This window comes from Syngnathoides biaculeatus, chromosome 2 (assembly GCF_019802595.1).
Source record: "Syngnathoides biaculeatus isolate LvHL_M chromosome 2, ASM1980259v1, whole genome shotgun sequence".
Classification (NCBI taxonomy): Eukaryota; Metazoa; Chordata; class Actinopteri; order Syngnathiformes; family Syngnathidae; genus Syngnathoides; species Syngnathoides biaculeatus.
In genome coordinates, this window is record NC_084641.1 from 8,445,116 (window position 1) to 8,469,825 (window position 24,710).

Sequence of the window (24,710 nt, forward strand, 5' to 3'; positions counted from 1 at the left end):
ACCTACAACAATGTGGAGTCAAAAGGGAAATCTGCATATCTTTTAAAATTTTCTCTGATAATTAAGACTGTTTGAGATTTTGTCACCGTGGATACAAATCTTTTATCTTTGTGAGTGTCACAAAGGCACAGGTCACATAAGTGTGATGTCACATAGCTATTTCTTTGCTGCTGGTTTTTGCCTTATATGACTATTTATTGTATCACTTTGTAGTTTCTTGTGTATTTTCATTTTTAATTAATATATTCCTGAAAAATAATTTTACATGAAAAATATCTTGTTTGATGATCAAATGTCCAAGTGACTGGAAGGTAAGTGTTTTTTTTCCCCCATCTATAACTGCATGCAAATAAAAAGTTTGGTTTCATTTGAGCTTTCTTCGACCTTCAAGTCTGCAGAACCGTGTGAATGCTTGAAGATGAAGATGAAGCATTTCACTTAATCTGGTGTCACTGGTGGATGCTGTAGTCTAGATTATGTGAAACATCTGTGGTCTCATGCCTGTAAAGACATGGACTGCGCATGGTCTGGCCTCTCCGTGTGAGAAACCAGAGGATGGAGCCTTCTAACTTTCCAGTGACCGTGGAGAGTCAGATCTCCTCTCCCACCTGCAGCTACATGATGGAAGAACTTTTAGGGGCCGGGTCATTCGGCGAAGTGGTCCAGTGTAGGAAGATGTCATCGGGCGAGACTGTGGCTTTGAAGGTGATCAAGGACAGCAGTAAAATGGAGGACGCCAAGGATGAGGTGCGTATGTCACAACTTTAGTTGCACTTCACAAAGACACGCTGCATGTGACTTGGATACTGTACATTACAGGAGCGTGTTCTGATTGAGCTGAAAGAACATGGCTCGGACCGCTTCAATATTGTCTGCTGGAATGACTCGTTCACCTTCCAGGGGCAGTTTTGCCTGGAGTTTGAGAAGCTTGACATGAGTCTCCATCAGCTGCTCGAGTGGCGCCTTCCGCTGTCAGTGATGGAGATCCGACCCGTTCTACAGCAGGTTTGACAGTACTCATATCATCATCAATACATCCAAATAAAGCTAAAAAATAATAATAATTCAATATCCACGTTGGAAGAATTTTCTTTTAGAATGTTAGATGTAATGTAGGTTTTTACAAAATAAAGGTGCCGATATCTCTTATCGTATCATGACTCAGGGCATTTAGTGCCATAAGTATTCAGACCCCTTTAAATTTTTTTACTCTTATATTGCAGCCATTTGAAAAAAATCATCGTTATTTCTTTCCCCTCACTGTACACACACCACCCCATAGTGATAGGGGGAAAAAAAACAATTGTTGAATTTTTTGCAGATTAATTAAAAAAAACAATGAAATATTACACATACATAAATATTCAGACCCCTTTCCCGTAGCACTCATCTATTTAACTCAGGTGCTGTCCATTTCTTCTGATCATCCTTGACATGGTTCTACACCTTCATTGGAGTCCAGCTGTGTTTGAGTATACTGACTGGACTTGATTAGGGAAAGCCACACACCTGTTGATATAAGACCTGAGAGCTCACGGTGCATGTCAGACCAAATGAGAATCATGCGGCCAAAGGAACTGCCTGAAGAGCTCAGAGACTGATTTATGGCAACGCACAGATCTGGCCGAGGTTCCAAAAAAAAAAAAAAAAAAAACATCCTGCTGTACCTAAGGTCCCTCAGAGCACATAATCCTCTATAATCCTTAAATGGAAGACATTTGGAATGACGTGAACGCTTCCTTGAGCTAGTCGTCCGGCCAAACTAAGCAACCGGGGGAGAAGAGCAATGGCAAGGGACATAAAGAAGACCCCAAAAAACACAGTGCCTGAGCTCTAGAGTTCTAGAAAGTCAACCATCACTGCAGCCCTCCAGGAGTTGGAGCTTTAAAGTGCAAGACACATGAAAGCCCAAATGGAGCAGCTCCAGGGACAGAATGACTGGTTGCAATAGAAGGAAAGATAAATGCAGCCAAGTACGGGGATAGTTTGGATTATAACCTTCTCCAGAATGCCCAGGACCTCAGAATGACCCTAATCACGTAGCTAAAATAACAAAGGAGTGGCTGCAGAACAACTCAGTGATTGTTCTTAAATAGCCCAGCCAAAGCCTTGACTTAAAGGCAATTGAGCATCTCTGGAGAAACCTGAAAAATGCTGTCCACCAACCTTCACCATCAAACGTGACAAACTGGAGAAGGTCTCCAAGGAGGAATGGCAGAGGATCCCAAAATACAGGTGTGGAAAAACTCGCTGCATCATTCTCCAAATGTCTCATGGTTGTATAAGCTCAAAAAGTTGCTTCTAGTAAATACTGAGCAAAGGGTCTAAATATTTATGACTGTGTGATATTTTAGTAGCTTTTTTCACAATTGTGCAAAGATTATAGTATTTTGTTCATTCTGTCCACATGGGGTGCTGTGTGTACATTAATGAGGAAAATAAGAAAAATGATTTTAGCAAAGGGCGACATGGTGGATCAGCTGGAAAGCGTTGGTCCAGCCCTGCCTGTGTGGAGTTTGCATGTTCTTCCCATGCCTGCGTGGGTTTTCTCCAGGCATTACGGTTTCCTCCCACATCCCAAAAAACATGCAACATTAATTGAACACTGTAAATTGCCCCTAGGTGTGATTGTGAGTGCAGCTGTTTGTTTCGATGTGCCCTGTGATTGGCTGGCAACCAGTTAAGGGTATACACCGCCTTCTGCCCGTTGACAGCTGGGATAGGATCCAGCACTCCCCGTAACCCTCGTGAGGATAAGTGGTGAAGAAAATGGATGGATTTTAGCAAACGGCTGCCATATAAAAAAAGAGTGAAATATTTAAGGGTGTATGAATACTTTTCCACATTTAACAACAGGCCAGTAGGAGCTCATTCAGGCTTTTTATGACGTGACTATTGTAATGGTCTTCTGAGTGATCTCCCCCAAAAGAGCATTAAACAGCTTCAGCTCATTCAGAATGCTGCAGCTCAAATTCTGACCAGAACTCAAAGGTCAGCACATTAAATCTAAAGTCTCTACACTGGATACCAGTCAGGTTCAGAATAGATTTTAAAGTTCTGCTATTTGTCTATAAATCACAAAATGGTTTTGGTTCTGAATACATGAAAAAAAAATTGCTTGGAATATAAACCCAATACGGCTCTGAGATGTACAGGATCAGGGCAAATAATGGAACACAGATTCCAAAGCATACATTCTGGAGCAGCATTTAGCTATTGTTTTTGAAAACATATGGAATAAGTTCCCAATAGAAGTGATATCAGTACCAAGTGTGATTGATGTTAAAAACTCTAGTTTTTCTCTTGCTTTTTGGAGCAATTCCACTTATATTTCTTCCACTGTATGCTGTTCTAAATGCACTTTTATTGTTATTTTTTTATTTCAATTCTTTTAATGATGAAAAGCATATTGAGTTATTTTGTGTATGAAATCTGGTATCTAAACCTGCTTTTTTTCCTTTTTTTTCCTTTTGTTCTCAGACAGTCAAGTGTCAACTTTGCCCAACGTTATGTTGGCCATAAATGGGAGTATGACTGTGAATGGTTAACTATCTCTGTGTCAAATATGTGATTGACTTGATGATTGGTCCAGAGATCCATCATGATGTACACTTCCAGCCCCTATATGGCAGATTCATATAGCTTAGCATCACCTTTGGAAACAAGCATCTAATATTTCATGCCTACATGTACATACTGTATTATCTAATATCTTACACATTATTTTAGTTGACAACTGCTCTGCAGTTCCTAAAGAGTGTGGGGATTGTTCACTGCGATTTGAAGCCAGACAACATCATGGTGGTGGACCACCTGCAATTGCCGCTGAAGGTGAAGGTCATCGACTTTGGCTTGGCCCTGCATGCCTCAGAGCTGTCACGGGGAATGACTGTGCAAAGTATGTGGTACCGGTAAGTCGACTTGCATACACGGCCACCTGCCTCCAGAGTAAGGCTGTGCATCTCCATGCATAGCCATGATTTTTGGCATTTCATCCATACAGATCCTAAATCTTTTGGAAAATAACAGGCAGGGTGAAGTATCCAAAACCCGTCATCCAGTGTTTAGAAAATGGAAGGGGGAGGAATGATTTCAATGATAATTTCAATACGGTGTGCATGCATTTTCCTGCCTTTTTATTATAAAAAGGCACATTGTATTAGCCTGCTTTACAGCTAGCTTTCTTTGGGTACAGGTTGTGGTGGTACAGTTCACTTCTGTAGACTTTGAGTTCAATATATTGCTCTCTGTCGATTAGTTGACTTACAATAGAATTGGGACTGGCACACAAATAAAAGAAAAAGCACATGGAGTGCCTCAAAGAAACCAATTCATGTCATTTCATCTGTCTTTTTACCTTTGTTGAATTCATTGGCAAGTCCAAGTATTTAAAAGGTTAATGCATCTTTTACCAACCTGCCTATGTTGTATAGTCTATGGTCCAATGCTGGGAACACAAGCCTGATCTGTATTTACAAATCTGAACTGTACTGTTCTGAACTGCACTGACGAGTGGAAAAGTGGCTCAGTTTCAGTTCCTCAGTCAAATTACTCCAGCATTTTTCTGATTGCCTAAAGGTGCCCTGTGGTTGGGGGCTATAGGATCACATGTTGCTCGTGAATGCCCTTCATTGATGTGGAGACATTTACTGAAAACACAAATTCATGTTTTGGCCGAGCGTGGTGGGAAAAGTCACCGTGTTCGTGTCGACGTGGTGCAAAGTTTGATGTCTCCCCTCCCAAGATGTCCCGAGGTGCTATTGGGACACGAGTGCACAGAGGCCATCGATGTGTGGTCTCTGGGCTGCGTCGCCGTGGAGCTTCTGCTTGGCCGAGCTCTGTTTGATGGCTCTGACGAGTACAGCATGGTCAGTGTGACACGACCTTGCGAAGAGCTTCACTTCACCAATTGTAACGTCATTGCTACGTCCACAGCTGTCTCAGATTAGCACCACACTTGGAAAGCTGCCGGCGAGCCTCCTTGACGCTGGCATTTTCACATCATGCTTCTTCCGCAAGAAAGCTAAGAAATGGAGGTTGAAGGTAACTGAATATTTTTGCACTCACCTTTTGTGCGTTTGTGACCTGGTATTGACACTAGAATTTCCTCTTCTCAGAACCGAGCAGAAATGGTAACGACTTATGATGGCACTCAACCATTAAACAAGCTTTCAGATCTGCTGGAGGTTTGTTAATGCAACTTGCATATTTATGACTTCCAAGTTAGAATAACAACAGTTCTTTTTGCCTTCACTTAGGTTCATTTTGTGCGACCCATCAACTGTAGTGATGAGGACTGGCGTGCTATGCAGTGTGACCTGGAAAGCTTTGTCAACTTGATTGCTACAATGCTGCAGATGGACCCAAGCAAAAGGTCAAGGCCCTACCAAATTCTGGAGCATCCCTTTGTTACCATGAGCCACTTTGAAGGAAGATTCCCAAACAGTGCTTAGTAAGTGTGTGGACGTGCTCTTTCTTTTCCAGACATTGCCTGACACCCTGGTTGCTTTTCTTACAGCGTCAAACTCTGTCACGACTGCATGGAGGTTGGTCAAACGTGTCAGAACAAGGAGACATCTGTGAGGCCCATTTGGAACATGTCTAGCTTCACATGTGGGGATCACACGGCCGGGCCCAGGATGTTGGACCGGTCAGTCATCACAATCAACAGCGTCAATTCCTTGCCTACAAGCAATAATGGTGTCAGGAAAAGGAAACGAGATGATGATGATGATAATGAAGAGATCGTGAACTGGTAGGTGTCGACATGATGGCATAAAGTCTCATCTGTTTTACTCAAGACATAAAAATGAGGATTTGGGTCTGCACAGTGCTTCAGCTGCTTGTAAAAGGAGCAGCAGGGATGCGGAAGTCATCTACATGTCCTCAATTGACAGCTCCAGGAAGGGCGGGGGCGACATGAAACATCAGCCACCCAAAAGTATGCTTGCTTGAGTGTGACACACAATGAAATGAGGGTAAAGAATCAGATATCAAATCAAACATTCTGTTTTACTCAGAACTCCTCCACTTAGAATGTGGTGATGCCACAATCCATTGGAACAAGAACCAGGCAGCGACACATGTGCACACTGTAAAAGAAGCCGAGGGGGAGATCTGCCAATTGTAAACCAAATTTTCTTAATTATTTTGATTTTTATTGGTTGTGAAGTTTAGCCATCACGATATTTAAAATAGCTTTCCACCATCCATTCATTTTTTTCTCTTGGGGTTTTTCTGATCTTTTTTTTAATCAAATTCAAGAACGTTTATGCTAAGACTGGGGAGCATATTTTCATTGTTGATAGTTTTATTTATTTTTTTTTTTTTTAACCCTGTAATTCAACCACGTTTGTTTGGTCTTGTACAGGAATTTATAAGATTTCTATTTTTATATCAAGCTACAATACAAACGTTTTGGGAATCCTGTAGAAGTATAGCAGGTAAAATAGATGATCCATTGTTTGGATTAGTCAGTATTTTTAAATAAACCTTTTTAATAAAGCATGTTGTCCAGGTGCCTTTAGTATGTGAAGTTAAAGGATCCGGAGATTGGAAATAAATGTCATGTGCTCAAAATCTCTGACATACTGTTCATTTGCAATGCATAATTAATATGTTCGGGTCAGTTCTGACCACGGGCAAAAATATCCAATATCATAAATACTATATTAATGAACCACATATTTTATTCAAAATTCTTAGCCTATCTGACATGAATAAATGGATCATTAATACTTATTGTTCCAGATAAAAGAATAATTTTTTAACAACTCATTTTAGGATTAAAAAAAATTACAATGCAATGTCCTTTTTTTTTTAAATTACGATAGCTTTCTCCACACATACCGCTTATAATTAAGGCCAAAAAATTCCATCTTAGTCTCATCAGACCAGAGAATATTATTTCTCACCATCACCAATAATCCTATATGATGTTTTTCTTTGTGTTCGCTCAACATTGCAGATTTTATATTTGTATTGTGTGCAATATTTTTGCGTTTTCCATTGTGCCTGCTCTCCCTCATTATCTTTCAGCCTGAGTGATAGGAATGGTTGTAGGATGATCTATCTAGCCCAAATCTATCATGATATACAATAGTATTGTTCGTTTAAAGAACACTGAACATTGGCATTTTAATGTACCGTAGATGATGAATGATGAAAAATTAGACTCAGGCTTCGTCCACAAAAAATGCACTTAATATTAAACATTTGGTACATAGGTACACAGTCATTACCCAACTAGAGGCCCCCAAAAATTATGCAAAATTTTCGTGAATTAAAAAAAAAAGCAAAATGTACTTGAAAGCATTTGAGCTTCGTCAGTTTTTAAACATAGATTTTAATATTTGTTTGTTTTTTGTAGTCTTTATTTGTATTTATTGTACATATGTTGTCATTTTATGTACCCTGTAACTTCTGGTGCTTAACTTCTTCTGCCTTCTAGCATACAGTGGCGGTTTCCGCGGTTAGCTAGGATGTTCATCAGGTCCGAACTGTTTGGAAGGACATCAGGGTTGCTTTAAGTCGGCCTACAGAGAGAAATCAGCAGCTGGCGGATCTATCAGTCATCTATTAATCTCCTACTCCGGAATACAAGGTGGGTCAAATGATTTGGCTCTCCTCCCATGACGCCCCAATCCAAACGGAATCCAGTAAGCTTGCTCCTTGCAACATTGGTGAATTTCCTATCACAAAACTCATTAATGCCACTTGTTTAATTAAAACTCCCCAATCCCTCAAGATCCATTCAAGAGTCCACGTGTGTCTGCTTAGTTTTGTCAGACTGTGGGACATCTCAAAAAAAGGTCTTTGTCCTTGTGTACATTTGCAAAATGAAATCTGCCTTTTTTTGTTGTAGTGATAGCTCTTTCCTGGCAGTGTGGCCTTTCAGACAATGTGTGTGTAGTACTTGTACTTTTTTAGCTGCCATCTTCACATGGACTTATGCATTTGTTTTTGGGTTTATATACACATCATGGACCAAACCACGCTCATCTCTGGAACACAGAACTTGTTTCCTTTCTAAGCGATATGACGGCTCCAAAATTAGACAACAATTAGTATATCATTCTATGAACGGATGAACATGGGACTTTCAGGCATTTGGAAATTACCCCCAAGGATGTCTAAGACTGGGGCAGGTCCTGAATTCCCTTGATATCTTGTCTAATTTCTTTTACCTTTCCCATGTTACACAAAACTGAGTGTTCAAGAAAAAAAAAAAAATCCAGTGTTATTTCTAATCATGTTACATGTTGCCAGTTAACCAATAGAAACTTCAAAAGAAATTAGATCATTTGGGTTTTCCCAAATTGTTTGAAGGCATAGTAATCTCTCTATAAACCTGACTTTGAAGAAAGTAATTTTAAATTGCCTTAAAAAATCTCATTATTCTGAAATTTAGCAAAGAGTAAATCTGTAATTTTGTTAAAACTGACTGAGACAACTGTTTTTATCTCTTATCTTGTTTCTATTTCCCAAGTCTTGACTTATTATGCTGAGCTGGGACCTTGGGTATCAAATTCTGTGCCATGTGTAAATGTTTGTTGGTATGACAGTCTTTTGACTCCTTGACCCAAAAACTGGAAAGATTTCATCTGATTTCACGTCAAAAAAGGTGTACGTTAAGACGGGCAATGTGAACTTGAGCAAACAGAAGTAGTAACAGATCAGCTGCAACCCTTTACAGTACAGTAAAATCCTTTGTGGCAGGTAACCTCTCATCAAGTCGACAGACCAGACAGCACCAACGTTTAGAGCCAAGAACAAAATAAGGACACGTGCATACACAGACATACTTGGATGTAACAGACTTGTATTGCTTTAATGTATTTTTTCCCCTCCTTAGGTAAGCCATAATGTTTGAATGTAGATGATAAGCACAAACACAGTGTCTTTTTTTCACATTAATACAGTTCGGACTATGGACACTTTTTTGAGTTTTTATAAAAACACTTTCTTGGACAGAAGCATTCTGCGCTGCTCTGCTTCCATACAACAGAATGGAACAAGATGTATGACAGGAAAAAAAAAAAAAATCATTGGCATTCGGGAGGTCTGATGAAGCTTTGGAAGAGCTTTTTGCACGTGGAATTCCTGTCATTCTCTGCTGCTCTGTTGTTTAAGTGTTTCGTGTACACAGCAGGCTTCCTATTTCTCTGGACACATGTTTAAAAAAAGACACCAGTCATGTTTCAGTGCATAAATGTAGACCTCCCTGTATAACATTTTTGCATGTAAAATGGAAGCAAGACATAAAAAGCAGCTCGTGGCTCTTTGGCAAAAATCATAACTGTTATGGGCACATTGTTTTGTATTGCATTTGAGCTTGGCCTCTTTTCCCTATATATATATATTTTTTTTTTAAATCTCCAAAATTCTATCAACTATAATCTGTTCTAAATGTTTGCAACCAACAAAGTCTTGTTCACAAACCTTTGTGTCCATGCAACTCCGCTACACAGCTTTTGCCAAGATGACAAGACGAGCCAAAACAGATACACGTACAAAGTAATGTACACCAGATATTCACACAGACGGTATTTCAAAATCCTCAGACTTTAAAATCATTAGCCAAAATAATACTTTTTTTTCCCCGAACCCATTTCTTTATCTAGACTGTACAATATATGCATAATGAGTACTCATGAGGGACCAAAGCAACAAAAATAAATACTTTTCGCTAAGTCACCTTTCAAAGTAGTTCATCTATGTACATATATAGCTATACTCTTCTTATAGATGTTTGCATGTGTGCAACTCTCCACAGTGTGAATGCTCATATTGTATTTTCACTGCTAAAAGTATCTAAATGTGTTTTGTGACAACACAGTGGAAACAACAGAGACAAAATAAATACATCATATCACCATCATTTGACTACTTGAAAAATGGGTTGTCTACATCTTGTAGAATACTGTGGAATATTAAAAAAAAAAAAAAAAGTCTACTTCATGCGGGCTTTGACAAGTCAAACGGCCTCAGTGTCTTAAGAGGGCGCACAGCATAGAATGTTTTCAGTGAACGCACAATGAAGGAGTAACAGCATGCAGAAAGAACAGTGCATAAGTCCAGGTTGAGCTTCCTGGAGGTGCTTTCCAGTATCATTCTGTGACAAGCGGCCTGGTGCGAGCCTGACTGGGTGGCTCAATCTGTCAGTCACCAGTTGCTTACGATAAAGCGTCTTGCAAGAAAGGAGGGGGTTGATGAAAATACACGTGTACGGAGCTTAGTGTTTGTGTGTGTGTGTGCTGTTTTTTTTTTTTTGGGTGGGGGGGTCTGGTCTGCACTGTGCAGTTTAGTTCAGTTGCTGTTTTACTGCAGAGCCCTTTCTAACACAGCAGAACCAGAAAATCTCAAGCCAAGAGCTCCAGATGTACAAGTGGAAGGTTCTTAAAGTTCAAGCTAACATGCATAAGGTCTTCAGACAATGTTTTGCCAAAAGCCATTAAGGCCAACTTTTTTTTTTTCTTGAAGACAATGTTGAGAAGATAGTACTTTTCTATTTTTATGTGTGTGTGTTGGTAGGTACATATTTTAAAGGAGGAAATAATAAGAATGGCTTAATCACTACATCATTCTTGCACTTGTATTGCATCTACCTTTGGTAAATCAATCAAGAGAAACAAGAAAACACCCTGAAACATCCGAGCCGCATGTCCTCACACGTAACTTCCTCATGTTCCACTTGCTGTTTAAGTCCTGCGACATTTTCACATTTTCAGCCCCACATTGGCACATCCTCTTGCAAGTCCACAATGCCCTTTGCAAAAAGACGCCTGCAAAACACCAAACCAAAAGGCAGAAAAAATAATAATAATAATATATATATATATATATATATATATAAATAAAAAAATTAGAGGAGATCTGCGAATCCCAGAGAGAAAGACACCAAAAAGATGGATTAGAAAACAAAAAAAGCTGCCATCCAGGCACAGGTTTCACCGCCTCATCATTTTGGAGACAAAGCTGACTATGGTTGAGGCCGGCTGGTCTGGGTCCAGCTCGGCAAACAGGTGACTGACATTGTCTGTTGTGCTTCCTTGTTTCCTTGCCACAAAGCCAAAAAGTCTGAAAGAAAACAGATGTGTGTTTTGTTGTGCATATGCATAAAATGTGTCACAAGAAATGTTGTAACTCCTATGTACTAACCGAAGAGAACCACCACTCTCTTGGCCCCATCTGTGAAAAGAAATCATTTAATTACTGTTCGACACAAAAGCCAAATGAAATTTAATTTTTAACTTTTAAAAAAAACTAAATATTTTGAAATGATTTTTGAACACCTGTATTGAATCAGGCAATAATCAGTGAGAAAAGTAATACTAATTGAGTACAGGTCACACTGTAATGGCTAATCATCCATCCATCCATCCATCCATCCATCCATGCATCCATCCATTTTCTGAGCCGCTTAAGCTGGTCTGAAGCCTCAACCAACTGTCAACGGGAAGGAGGCAGGGTACACCCTGAACTGGTTGCCAGCCAATTGCAGTACACATAGAGACAGTTAACAGCCACACTCACAATCACATGTAGGGGCAATTTAGAGTGTCCAATTAATGTTGCATGCTTTTGGGATGTGGGAGGAAACCGGAGTGCCCGGAGAAAACCCACCCAGGCATGGGGAGAACATGCAAACTACACACAGGCGGGGCCGGGATCGAACCCGGGTCCTCAGAACTGTGAGGCCAATGCTTTACCAGCTGGCCCACCGTGCCACAAGCTAATAATCAAAATTCTCAAAATGTTTAAAAAATTGTAAATGTATCAATGACCGTTTTTAAATTGAAATGTATATTATTGATCATATCGCAATTGTTTAAAAAAATTAGATTTGTACTTGTTTTGAAAATCATGAGTTAATGATTTATTTATGATCATTATCAAGAATCAATTACATAATATTTGACAATTGCTTTTTTTTCATCATAAGCTGTCTTTTCTGTCACTCATACTCTTCTACTGACAGTTTCCTTTTCTTCATCTTATTTTATTTCTCTTTTTAATGTCCCAAAATAAAAAAAAAAGCTGTCTGTTGTTGTGACAGAAGTAGCTTAACTGGGTCATTGTAACAAATGAAATATTAAAAAGAAATATCTGAATGGACAGATTAAACCATCTGGCCATTTTTAAAGCACTTTTCTTGATCATTCAAATGCAAGTATATATATATATATTTTTTTTTTTGATGGCACGAAAGGTTTCTTCATGTTGATGTTGTCATACCTTCTGTCCTGGGGATCAGTGTCACAGTAAGTTATGGTGCTTAGTGGATAATGTCGCCTGAAGAAGATCCTGTAGAAGCCATACCAGTTCAAAAAATTAATTCCTTATTACTATTACTACCATAACAACATAGTATGCGCATGATATTGTCTATAGACCTTTTCACACAGGATGGCAATACCTCTGGTAGCACCACCACTGTTAAAACACACCCTTCTGTCGTTTAACCACAGCTGAGCCATGGAAAAACGTCTGAAATTTTTTGAGTGATGATTTTTCTGACATGTTCCAACATACTTGTGTGAAGTGTCATTCCAAAAGAAAGTCTTATGTGAGATAAATTGAATCCAATGGGGATAGAATGCTGGTTGTCATTGATATTTCAACAGGTAAGTTCAGGCCTTGATATTAACACCCACCAACCATCCAAATGCAGGGAAATTTCATCAGAGACAGGTGAAATCGACACTCCCGCTAGTCACTTACGTGGGTCAAATTGTGTCTGAATGTGGCAGAACCTGGAAGTTATTCAAAGACCCGCAAAGAAACAGAAGAAGAAAGGGACAAGAGATGGAAAAGAAAATACATTTTAATGAAGTGTGAAAGGCAGGTTGAAAAAGACTCGTACATGATCCAGAAGAGAATTTCATGTTGTGTACTGACTGTACAGTATACTGCACAGTATGTTTGTCCATCCATAAATTTTCCATACTGCTTATCTTCACTTGGATCGCGGGCATGCTGCACCCTATGCCAGCTGACTCCAGGCGATAGGAAGAGTAAACCCTAAACTGGATGCCAGCCATTCGTAGGGCAAATCCAACAACCATTCGCACAAACATTTACACCTACGGGCAATTTAGAGGCTTCAGTCAGTCTGCCATGCATGTTTTTCGAAGAAAACCGGAGTACCCAGTGAAAACCCATGCAGGCACAAGGAGAACATGCAAACAACACAGGCGAGGCCAGATTTGAACCAGAGTCCTCAGAACTGTGAGGCAGATCTGCTAATCAGTCATACACCATGCATCTGACTGCAAATGTGTGTGGGAAAATAGTGTTAGAAAGAAGTGACCAGCAGAGTCTCATAAATCACCAATATCTGCCATCAAGCCATGGCAAAGTTGATGAAAAACAGATGTGGTGGAAATGTAGTCATTAACATGATCATTGAGGGACTGGCTGTTGCGCGGCAGTTTTGAGATGTTCTCTCTACAATTATTCAAAACATCCAATGGATTTGCATCTGTTCATAAGTTTCTTTTAGGTTCAACTAAACCAAAATATCAAACCCAACCACATTCTTGTCATCCTCTCCAGTTCAAGTTGGCGGTATTCACTCGCATTGTGACACCCGAAAGTACATTGGTCTGTATTGGTTACAGATATTATGAATAAGTCTTATTACCTTGTAAATAATAATTATATGCACTTACTTCCTGTGACTGTCTGTAAGCATGATACCCTGTGGGGACACTTTACAGTGGACCACGGTAGCAGTAGGCAGGGGATTGGTCGCCAGTGTTTGAGTGATGGCCTTGCCAATGGCTTGAGGGCCAGTCAAGGACTCCATGTCCACAGAGTTGATGTAGAGCACGTTGGATGCTGGAGGACACAAGGGAGAACATGTTGTAAGTCATCTGACACGGGAAAATGGCACATGCGCTTTAGCAAAAATCGAATCTTTGATTTATGTGAGAAAAAGCGCCAGTCCAGTATTTACCATGAGACTCCTCCGGAACCTTCTGAACTGTAAAGTAGAAGTGACACTGTGAGGCAAATTGGACAACCATATATAGGACTCACTTCCTTCCCTAATTTTGCAAACACCAGTGATGTTACCTGTTCCTTGCTTCAGAAGCTCCACAACTGGGTCAGTGGGTGTGGCCAGCTCCAGTGCCTCTTCGTTCGGGTCTGTATGATACAAGCGTATTTGAAACACGATACGAAAAAATGGGAATGTTTAGTGGCTCCTGGCTGCCTGGCCTTTTACCTTTGGTGGGGATCATGAGCTTGCAGGGTAGTGCCAAAGGAGTCATGGAGTGTTGATAAACCAATGCAGAGAGACAACCTGCCGTGAAACAATTTGTGAGTCCAGTGGATGGCGAAATATTAAGCAGCGTCTAATGCACTCACCAAAGTAAGGTTCATTGGGACAACCCTTCAGGCGGACACCTTTGGGGCTAGTTTCAATCAGGAAGTGTCTCACCAACTCGCTGGTCATATCAGCAACTAGTAACATTGTAACACCATGTTAAAACAATGCTACACACACAAACACAAATACATATAAATATATAAATCACCTTTTTTGCTTTGCTGCACTGTTGGTGGTGGACAGGCCACCTTCAAGGCAAGACCGTAAGCCCCACGGAAGGAGTGGCTGTCCCTGATGATAAAGGCGCCGGGCTCCCTGTCCTTCAGAACGTTAATGGCTGAAAAGAAAAATGAGAGTCCAGATTGCGATACAGCACTTGTTGAAAAGAATGCAGAGCTCGTGGCATCACCTTGTTCTCGGGAGATGTCGGGCTTGTACCAGAACTTTGACGTGTCTTGGACAAACTTAACATTCATCTTGATGTCTGGATAACCATCTGCTGATGAGACAATAAAATTATGACTGTGGGGGGGACAAAAAAGAATAAAACCCTCAACACTCACAGCTTGTCTTTTAGTCCCTCACCATAGATGGACTTGCAGGTGTCCGGGTAAGTCCCAGTCAAGTTTGACCCTCCAGCCTCAGCTGTTGGGTTCTTGCTGTCCATCCTCTCTGTGTCCCCACTGCTCGCGTGCCTCTTCACTGGCAGCTGGGGGGAAACGGGGAAGGCGGGTGTGGTAGGCGGCTGTGCCTGACGAGACGTGGCACCCATCTCATCAGGGGTACTGTGGCCGCCCGCTATAGCTCGCCGCCCCATCAGAGGGCTGGCGGGGGGCAAACTTGCACCACTTGTTTTGGGGTTTCGGGCAGTTAAGGGGCTGGAGGGGATGCTATCCCTCCTGCCGCCCACTGGAGGGGTGTGTCTGACCGGTGAGGGACTGGCTTGGCCCAAGCGCCTTTGGAGGGCAGGGCTTGGGGGGGTGTTGGTGGCCACTGTGCGGTGGAGGGTGTTGGGGCTACCAGGGACAGTGTGGACGCCCATGATGTTCACCTGGGAGCCATCTGGAGAGGCGTGGGCTTGTGGGTAAAACGGTGCTGGGCTGTGGTCAGACGAACCATGTCTCCTTTGGAGAAACAAAACAAAAAAAATGAAAAACCATAACATTATTTCTCCATCTACATTAAAGGTACAAGGTTGAGGGTTTATCATCACTTGTCTCCCTGTGGAAAAATCTGTCTTAGAGGAAGGGACAGTTACATACATGAATGTAAACAAACATATACGACCATCAATCGACATAAGTCTTAGTCATCCCCTTCCATCCACACCTGATGCGGTCTGAAATTCATGCCAATGACCTTAACTGGCTGAGGTATTTCTTTGGGATTACAAGACTTTTTTTCTCTTGTTCAAATCAGCGCTGTATTGCAAAGTATGTACATACTGACGATCTTTGCCAATATTTTCTCAACATGCGAGCTTAAAAGTGTCAGTCCTGCACAGATACGCACCCTTCCGGGCTGTGTACAGGACTGCTGGAGGAGAGAGGTCCGCTGAACTGTTGTGCTCTAAATTCCACGAAACCTCGATTATCTGCAAAAAACAAAAAAAAAAAAAAAAAAGAAATCAACTCAGGTAAGAAACTATATGATCATAAAGTCTTGCATATGTAGGCACTTTAAGTAATAAAGCTGGGATAAAAAAAAAAAAGCAACAACATAAAACGTATGCGTTGTGTTAGGCTATGTTACCTTCTTCTCCATGATTAGAAACAGAGTCTGATCGTGGGAAAGTAACAGAAAGGGGCAGTTTGAAGAGGGGAGGAGACGCACAAATGCAAGGAATAATACAAAATAAAACTCATTAGGTCGGGTGAAGCAGTAACTGTTTGAAGTAACAGAGGGTAGCAGAGATTCAGAATGCCTGGAAAATACAGTTTTCCAACTTCACTGACCGGATGCAAACTTTTGGTTAGGCTTCATTCCTGCTGTTGACATGCAGCCCAGCGGGAAGAAAACTGCAGACAGAAAATAAGAGTGTGAAGCTCACTACAAATCAATAACAACTTTGCAATGTGATACTTAGTTACTGTCCGTAAGTAAGATGTTCACCTAAATACTTTACCATTATTTCTGACAATTTCAACTTTTACTCCACAGTATCTCTTAAATAAAATGCATTTTCCACCGATACATTTCCCCTAACCAAATTTGTTGAAAATAAGATTTCAGATCACATTTCCAAGACAAAGCGAGGGATACCATAAGGTTGCTGCTGACCTTGCTGCTCTCACAACATCTCCAGAAGTAGATAATGACCAAAACAACTACAAAGATGACCAATCATAATATTACAAAAACGCGGAACATGTTTATAAATATTGTTTTTCATACACTGGAGTGAAAGATGTTTCCTTGAGGACGAAATGACTCTTATGACTACCTAACAGAATTATTGGTATTCCAAAAATGAATTCATATTGTATAAAATATAAATGTAATTTATTTTAGCTATAATCTACATTTTTAGACATTTACTGAGCTCAATGTGATGACATCCTTTAAGACTTTTACTCAAGATAACCAACATTATTTTCTGTTTGAATTTAACTCGAGTAATGCTTTCAGGACTTTTTACATATATTTGCACACAGCTGCGGTGTGTTTTTTTCTGTGAGGTCACGCTTTTTTCCTTTTAAATAATCACAAGCCCAACCTATGCAAAACCACCCAGCATTTTTCAAGCCCATCTAAAGCGTAATGGAGGACTGGCAAGATGACTACGGCAGTGCAAGCATGTGCCTTCCTCCTGGTCCTCCAAGGCTTGCTCACCACTTTGGGAAAGTACGTCTACGTGAGGGAGAAAATGCCATGGGACGACGCTCAGAGTTACTGCCGTGAGTTTCACACAGATCTGGCACCGGTTGTTAATGAGGAGGAAATGAGGAAACTACGTAAAATCAGCGGCTATGTGGTTAGCTTTTGGACCGGACTGGTTAGAAATGACACAGACACTGAAAGATGGATTTGGTCAGGTGGTGGCACAGCATCCACAACTCTCTGGGGAAGAGGGCAGCCAGTTGATGTGCCAAACAAAGACGTCGGCATGATGATCGACTATATGATTTACAATACAGACAGAGGGTATCACAATCCCTTTTTTTGCTTCAATTCAGTTGTTGTGCGGGACCTTGCGAACTGGGAAGAAGCTTTGGAACACTGCAGAAAGAGACATAGCAACTTGGCCAGCGTGACATCACAGACAGAGATGCTCTTAATCCACAACCAGCTGGACAAGAACCTCTTTACTGAGCATGTCTGGCTGGGTCTGCGTTTCTTCCCAGTGGGCTGGCGCTGGATAGACAAAGAGCACCTGACCTACGAGGCGTGGGTTGGTGACGAGAGGCCTTCATGTCCGGCACTAAGGCAGAAGTGTGGTGCCTTAAAGGTGATAGGATGGTTGCCGAATGAAGACGCAGACAAAAGTGTCATTTGGGGAACCAATAACACGCTAGTTGGGGTTAGTTTGGGGAAAATTGACTTTTGGGAAGATTCGGTGTGGGAGGCCTACAACTGTGAGCAGAGGCTTTATTTCGTATGTTATTGAAGAATTGCTCAATCAGTAGCTGAAGCCACTTTAGTCCATTTTTTATTTTATTTAATTGTATTTAACTTATTTGGTCCAGTATTTACAATTGGGATATTTGTTTATTTAATTTTGGGGCGTTTTACTGTTATTTTCCATCATTGAGTCCATCGTAATTTCATCCCATATACTTTGAATAAAAGTGTTGAAATAAAAATAATTACATGGTCTTGGCTTCTCGTCTTGTTTTTCAACAAACAAGAAAGACAAAAAAATTGAGAAAAAGATGAAAGAGATGCAGAAATTCTCAGACGAAAGTAGAAATTTCAATGTCTGAGGCTAATTCTCACCAGAGTCTCCCGTGGCAGGACTGTTGTTTGCAAACCTATCATTGTTCTCAAATGCCTCCCTGTGGCTGCTCACTGTACCCTGCCCAAAAAGAGTCAAGCAAACAGAATAAGCAGAAAAAGATACAGTGCTACATACAGGGAAGAAAATCAGTAATTGTATTATACTACAAGTTCACCAAGCTGCTTGTCAATTTCTCCATAGCCCTTACAAGCCATGCGGAGTTGTACAATTTTGCCTCTGGTGTCTTTGGACAGCTCTTTGGTCTTGGCCATGTTACGAGTTTGAGTCTTACTGATTGTATGGGGTGGACAGGTGTCTTTGTACAGATAACGTCCTCACACAGGTGCATCTGATTCAGGATAATACATGGAGTGGAGGTGGACTTTTAAAGGCAGACTAACAGGTCTTTGTCAGAATTCTAGCTGATAGGCAGGTGTTCAAATACTTATTTGCAGCTGTATCACACAAATAAATCGTTTAAAAAATCATGCATTGTGATTTCAGGATTTTTCTTTTTAGATTATGTCTCTCACAGTTGACATGCACCCACAATGAAAATTTCAGACCCCTCCAGGATTTCTAAGTGTCAGAACTTGCAATACAGCAGAGTGTTCAAATACTTATTTTCTTCACTGTATAGTATAATACTTTTATTTCTTTTTTTTCTGCCGAATTCTGGGGGGTGCTATAGAGGAGGAGGAAATTGATGAATGTACCTCTCTGGCTCTTTCTCCAGGTTTGTGGGGCAGACATTTGCTGAAATCTGGTGAATGGCCATCTGGCCTGTTGTCATGACCACTCTGGTACTGACCCTCACTGGTGGTCCGCCGCCGACCCATCTCCTGGCTCACCTCCGGGGTCATTCCCCTGGAGCGTACCCCTGAACCCCCACAAACACATTAAGTCATGTGGCTAAGAACAACTACTTATGATCAATACAATATGTAAGCAATGTCAGAAATGTTCTACAAATAATGTGTAAGAAATGAAAAAGGAAGCAACTGAAAGTGAGTGGCGATGGACAAACCCGAGAAAGAATAGGAGCGATGGCGGTCAGATTGTTGCGGTGTTATGCTTTCACTGATGCCCCGGATACGAGCGTTGTACTCTGATGCCGGGGCAGGAGGTCAGGGTGGCGGATAGTGGACAGGAGGAAGGTAGAGGAGGTGAAAGGTGGGAAGACGTACAGAGGAAGATGCAATGGCGGAAAGGGGTTGTCCGACCAGTGATGGATTGAAAGAAAAAGAGAACAAAACAAACAACAACTGACTTAAAAGAAAACAATATTCAAACATATTTAACACAACTAATGAAGTGGAGTGTTAAAGACACACACAAAAAAAGAAGGGACTGTATATGCAACCTAAATCCACTGGGAGGCAGCCTTCGCTTCCACTAGGTTTAGCTAAATGTGAACTCAATGAAGCTGGGATCTCAAAACACTTCTTGCTATTATTACCCTGCACTCTCAGGTTTGACTTTTAGTTTCATTTTAACTGCAGGGCTAATTATATGCGCACATCTCATTCCTCTGGTGAATGTGTAACAGGAACTGCCATAATCTGCTCAACCATGTGCACCTCAGTGGCCCAGATGGGGAGTTGAGTTGAAACTTTACAGATTAAACTCTTGACTCCAGCGAGGCGTTTAATGCACTGAGCATTGTCATACATATCAATTATTCAATTTCTATACAGTTAGGAACAGACCAGCCTTACCAGCAATGCGGTGAGCCACCAGGCCCTCTAAGTTCAACGCCTCATCCTCAGCATCCTGCTCTCGGGCCAAAGAGGAAGAGGAAGTGTCCTTAGGTTGAGGGGTGAGAGCAGGAAGTGGAGAGGAGGACTCGCTGCAGCCTGGATAGGGAGATGAGCCCTGTAGGTCCGGAGAGTTGGACACCGTGCCTACCATGTACGAGTTCACAGCCTTCAACGTGGGATGGACATTTGTGGATGGATCCGAAGGGAGCTGGTGCAGTGCTTGACATGGGTGAACATAGGGCTCGGGTGTGTGCGTTGGGGTGGTGCTTTGGTGTTGGAAAGTGGGGCTGGGCCTTTGAGGAGAATGTACTGGAGACTCCAAAAGTGGGCTCTGGTTGGGAAAAGTTCTTCCAGTCCTGCATGCTGGTTGATGGAAAGTATTGTTGAATGAACCAGCGCTGTTGTGGATGGCTGAGTCTGCCTGGTACGATGGCCTTGTAAGTGTCTGGGAGAACGGCACCGGTGATGAATTAAAGGTATTTTTCCCAGAGGGAGCACTGTGAGACTTGGACATGTGGGGGTTGCTCGGGTCCAGATCGAGCATGAGCATGTTGAGGGCTTCAATAGATTGTTCAATGTCCCTTTGAGAAGCTGAAGATGGAAAATGTGGCAAGCTATGGGTGGACTGTAACGGTGGGCCAAAAGGATCATCTGGGAGGCTGTGCTGGTGCCATGCACTGAGACCTCTTTGAACAGCTTCCCGGCTACTGGTGCTCCTCTCAGGGGCCCTCGGCATTAGTTTAGGATTGGATTCAGGAGTGCTTGTTGGTGGGTTACCAAAGGACTGTGAGCGATATATTCCGCTTCCATTTTGGAAGTTATTATGTCCTCCTGATGGCGACACAGAGGCACTGCACTCCTGCATTGCAGTGGGTTTCTGTATTCCTTGCACAGGAATCTCACTCAACTTATCGCTGAGAGCACCTCTTTCAAGGTAGGGGCTGTCGTTCTGATTGTTGATAGGAGCTTGTGATTGGTAGTAGAGGTCAGCTGGTGTGGCTTGCCCCTCTAAGGATGAGAGTGTGCCCAAACTGTCCACACTGTTGCCCTCTTGGCTATTGGGGAGCTCATCATCAAGAATATCTGTCTCACGCTCTTCTGCAGAAGGGGCAACAATTAGCCTGGTGTGGCCCCCGTTGACATGCACCTGTGCGGGAACGAGGTGCCGGACACCCGCTCCCGGACTGGTTGAAGTAGATAGATAAACTTGTCGCTGATGTACAGGCACCTCAAGTCCACACAGAAGCTGATCTATTTCTCTCTTCTCCTGGGGGCTAAGGGTCGGGTGGCTTGCTGCTGGGTTGTCGTGGCTTGTGCCCCCATGCAGAGACTGACTGTGTTCCTCTGTACGGTCGGTCTTGATGGAGGCTGTGGAGTTTCCGGAGTCGCTGCTTACAGACAGAGTGTGGTCGACAGCAGGGAGAGAGGCGTGCCCTGTTACAGGAAGGGTATGCTCTGTTGGTTGTAGAGGGTGGTTTGGGTGCTGCAATAGGTTCTCTGTGGCACTCAAGGGGTCTCCATGCACTGGAAGGCCATTGATGGTGACCACTCCTTCCAGGGAGTCTTTCTTTCGGACCTGTGCATACAGGCTTCCGTCAAGTGGACCTTGACTGTGAACAACATCTGAAAAACAGATGAAAAGTGATGATACTTCAACATATTCGTTTTTTCTGTACACTGGGAACATTAATCCAAAAGGCAAGTTGGAAAAGACCTAATAGCCAACCCTACAAGCACAAGGAAGCTATGGAAGGCTTTTTTTAAACCCAGAGTTGTTAGCCCAGCAACGAGCCATGCTGGCCCCATGCACTATTAATAGACAGTTTACAAGGCTAAAGGCGCAGCTATCATTGCGTCACTGTGGACTGAACCAATCTGATGTGAATCAGTCTGGGTCCTGAACAGCACACAGACCAATTAAATAGTATTTCATCTGAAACAAATTATCTTATGGATAAGCTGTGAAAACTAATTTCCCAGGAAAACAAATCTTGGGAAAAGACCCCTTGCAAAGTCAAAATGGTGGCATATGAAAAGGATGAACAGCTGACAGTAAACATACATTAATGCACGACTTGCAGCTGCAATAGTAATAGTAAGAGCAACTCTCACACTTACAAGAAAAAAAAATCATCCAGATCATCTAAGTACCCAGCAAAAAGCAATGCAAAAACACAGCAAGTACACTAACAACAACTGAATCGTATGTGGGGTACAACCCCATGTGGCAGATGGTGGATCACCCCAACTGCAGTTATTTCAAACGCCATCACAACAGGAAGTCAGAAAACCAGCTATAAGAACAGCTTGTCCCTATGCTTGCTCCTTATGGCAAGGAAGGTGTCAAAAGCCTGGATCGTAAGTTCCAGAAAAAGGTCATGGGAAAATCTTCCTCACCTGGAGATGTGACTTTCCTTCATTCACCCTCAGACAAAACAAAGTGAAATATATGGAAGAGTGAGCCTTCTCCTGTTGCTTCCCTCTCTGTGTCCTCTCATCACCAGAAATATGTTTGAAGCGAGTGAGGTGGGGCTGCACCACCACTTGACTCTTCCCAGCAGCAGGGGAGTGGCTACACTTTGGACAGAACTCCCATCTGTTCGCCTTCTGATGTCATTGGTCAGGGCGGGGGAATCCCTTCATTGAAAGCCACATTGAACATCTTTGGGCTTAACACAGACTCGTTTATTGTATAAAGTACTGTCTGTTCATTGTATTTTCAAAAGTGAAAAACAAAGTTACGAAGTGGATGAAATCCCAGGAGACTGTGGGCTGTATCTTCACACAAGCTGACTCATGGTTTAAAATGTCACTTGCCATTGTCCTCACTTGCCATTTAAAGAAAGCCGACCTCAGTGTTGATCGAAAGAAGTGCCAAACATGACATGATTATGATGGACGGGAGGGGGCTACCATAAACGACCATAAACACTTTTCATTATTACGTTACACCTAGCTGTTGCTCATATTTCTGTTAATTCCCAAGGAATAATGTATGCAAGAAGGGGGAAGGGGGGATAGGATGAAAATTTCATCTCCAAAGAGGGGGGCAATGGAAAAAAAAGTTTGGGAACCACTGTCTTACACCACTGTGAAACTGGTTGGTTTTATTTTACCTAACTATATCCCACCCCCAGCCAAAAAAGAAAAAAATGATTAAACTTAATTAAACTTTGTAGTGAGGTGGTTAATGGGGCAAGAAGGACTTGTTGTACATTGGTCATAATGCAGAAAAGGCTGCAGCTGTGTGGTTTTCATTTTCAGCCATTTCAGTACCTATGGCATCAAGAAATAGCTCCACCCCATTCCTAAATAATAATGACACCACCCATCTGTTTGTCATCCTCCATGAGCCAGAAAGTAGGATGGCTAACTAACAAACAGATGGCCCAATCCAAGTACTTGATCCAAGATTTTTTTTTTTATCAGTTCTTGATGAAGATACACTATTGAAGGAGATCTGCATTCAACCGAGTAACATTTTGGTTATATCATAAACATAAGTGAGGGGAAAAAAATGAAAACTATAAACAAATTCAATGATGGTCTGATAGTATAGCATATTATGGGCTAATTGAAAACTACTTCCCCAAAATCGTGAATGTGAGTATGGATTGTTTTCTGCTGCACCTTATTAGTCTTATTATGTACTGGTGGCCAGTCCAGAATGGATGCCACCTCTCAAGTTCAGTGGGATCAGCTACAGCTTGCCTGTGACCATGAACAGAATAAGCAGTATAGAAAATGGATGAATGACAGCACAATGTCAGCCATGTGGCTTAAAGTAAAAGGTTCACTGCAAAGTTTATGGCTCTGAGAAATCCTTTTGAAATATGAACACATGCTTTACATCCAACTGCAACCACAAAAATATCAAATGGCACTGCAAGGCACCTAACATGCACTTATCGCTCACGTTAATGGCAGAGCGCTTCATATTGTGGCGGCACTCCAGCTGGGTATTACCTTCAGTGACCATGATTATGAACAAACCGTATGTCACTCAAATGGAATACACAGGCTTCCCTGGGCGCCGTTAAATCATTGTAACAGATCTCAAATTAGAGCAGGTAAGCCACCCGGGCTGTGCGCCATGCTCACTAAATGGTGGTGCATGTGCTTATTCACCTTGTATAGTGACACTTGTTTTTGAAAGAAACGTGCCAGTTGCAGACCTACACATTCAAACCTAAACAAAAGCGAGAATCTCACTGGCACATCATGGACTTTGCACACATTAAAAAGCCAAATCCGAGAATGTAGCTAATGATTTGTTATACATAGAAGTAGTAATAACATCACAGTCCTCAAGGAGTACACAGAATTTGTCACTGCTTACATGTGGAATTGAATGGATGACATCACGGTATCCAAAACCATCTCCATTGGGCCTAATCAAAAGTCATGGTTGACATGGGAAGTCCACAGGCTAGTGAAAGCCCGGAATCCTGCCTTCCGATCTGGGGATGAAGTGAACGTCAGGACAGCTAGGGTCAACCTGTGACGTGGCATCAGAGAAGCTAGGAGGCAGTACTCCAGGAGGATTGCTGACCACTTTAGCAACAGCAGACACACGAGGAACATGTGGCGTAGTATCCAGGTCATCACAGACTACATGTGCCCCCCAACAGACCTGCGACAACTCCTCTTTACAACCAGATCAGCTCAATGACTTCTT

General features: G+C 42.0%; 2 protein-coding genes across 10 annotated transcripts in view; one reads left to right on the forward strand and one right to left on the reverse strand.

Annotated features, from left to right (window-relative positions):
* Positions 1 to 171: 171 nt before the first annotated feature.
* Positions 172 to 8,856, forward strand: LOC133506464 (homeodomain-interacting protein kinase 2-like). Of its 5 annotated transcripts, XR_009796504.1 has the most exons (13): positions 173 to 311; positions 392 to 747; positions 820 to 1,005; positions 3,730 to 3,911; positions 4,745 to 4,868; positions 4,936 to 5,043; positions 5,118 to 5,186; positions 5,259 to 5,452; positions 5,519 to 5,755; positions 5,832 to 5,941; positions 6,021 to 6,126; positions 7,451 to 7,603; positions 8,719 to 8,856. XR_009796504.1 is itself a non-coding variant. In XM_061830677.1 (12 exons), exons 2-12 carry the CDS (start codon positions 523 to 525, stop codon positions 7,527 to 7,529), a joined length of 1,539 nt encoding a protein of 512 aa, XP_061686661.1. In that variant the 5' UTR covers positions 172 to 311; positions 392 to 522; the 3' UTR covers positions 7,530 to 8,681. The 5 variants fall into 5 exon arrangements, 4 of the variants coding, with proteins under 4 accessions (XP_061686661.1, XP_061686632.1, XP_061686652.1 ...); XM_061830677.1 differs by lacking the exon at positions 8,719 to 8,856 and having other exon boundaries at positions 172 to 311; positions 901 to 1,005; positions 7,451 to 8,681; XM_061830648.1 differs by lacking the exon at positions 8,719 to 8,856 and having other exon boundaries at positions 7,451 to 8,681.
* Positions 8,802 to 24,710, reverse strand: part of tns1a (tensin 1a) — a 43,071-nt gene continuing 27,162 nt past the window's right edge. For 2 of the 5 annotated variants that reach the window (XM_061830603.1, XM_061830631.1), the window contains 17 exons: positions 19,991 to 21,655; positions 19,300 to 19,380; positions 18,989 to 19,152; positions 18,272 to 18,350; positions 16,291 to 16,353; positions 15,848 to 15,929; positions 14,921 to 15,459; positions 14,745 to 14,834; positions 14,544 to 14,672; positions 14,374 to 14,469; positions 14,231 to 14,308; positions 14,080 to 14,151; positions 13,961 to 13,987; positions 13,674 to 13,842; positions 12,238 to 12,306; positions 11,161 to 11,190; positions 8,802 to 11,079 (listed from right to left, as the gene is read on the reverse strand). In XM_061830603.1, coding sequence (XP_061686587.1) covers positions 10,950 to 11,079; positions 11,161 to 11,190; positions 12,238 to 12,306; positions 13,674 to 13,842; positions 13,961 to 13,987; positions 14,080 to 14,151; positions 14,231 to 14,308; positions 14,374 to 14,469; positions 14,544 to 14,672; positions 14,745 to 14,834; positions 14,921 to 15,459; positions 15,848 to 15,929; positions 16,291 to 16,353; positions 18,272 to 18,350; positions 18,989 to 19,152; positions 19,300 to 19,380; positions 19,991 to 21,655 — 3,563 coding nt within the window. In that variant the 3' untranslated portion in view covers positions 8,802 to 10,949. Of the gene's footprint in view, positions 11,080 to 11,160; positions 11,191 to 12,237; positions 12,307 to 13,673; positions 13,843 to 13,960; positions 13,988 to 14,079; positions 14,152 to 14,230; positions 14,309 to 14,373; positions 14,470 to 14,543; positions 14,673 to 14,744; positions 14,835 to 14,898; positions 15,460 to 15,847; positions 15,930 to 16,290; positions 16,354 to 18,271; positions 18,351 to 18,988; positions 19,153 to 19,299; positions 19,381 to 19,990; positions 21,656 to 24,710 lie in introns of those variants that run through there. The other 3 variants (XM_061830612.1, XM_061830621.1, XR_009796502.1) reach the window with 3 other exon arrangements.

What these genes read in the sequence shown, in the direction of transcription:
- LOC133506464 (XM_061830648.1), top strand. Translation starts at nt 523, where the DNA reads ATGGTCTGGCCTCTCCGTGTGAGAAACCAGAGGATGGAGCCTTCTAAC. An exon ending in TCCGACCCGTTCTACAGCAG is followed by an intron (nt 1,006 to 3,729) that starts GTTTGACAGTAC and finishes ACATTATTTTAG; the next exon opens with TTGACAACTGCTCTGCAGTT. An exon ending in CTAAGAAATGGAGGTTGAAG is followed by an intron (nt 5,044 to 5,117) that starts GTAACTGAATAT and finishes TCCTCTTCTCAG; the next exon opens with AACCGAGCAGAAATGGTAAC.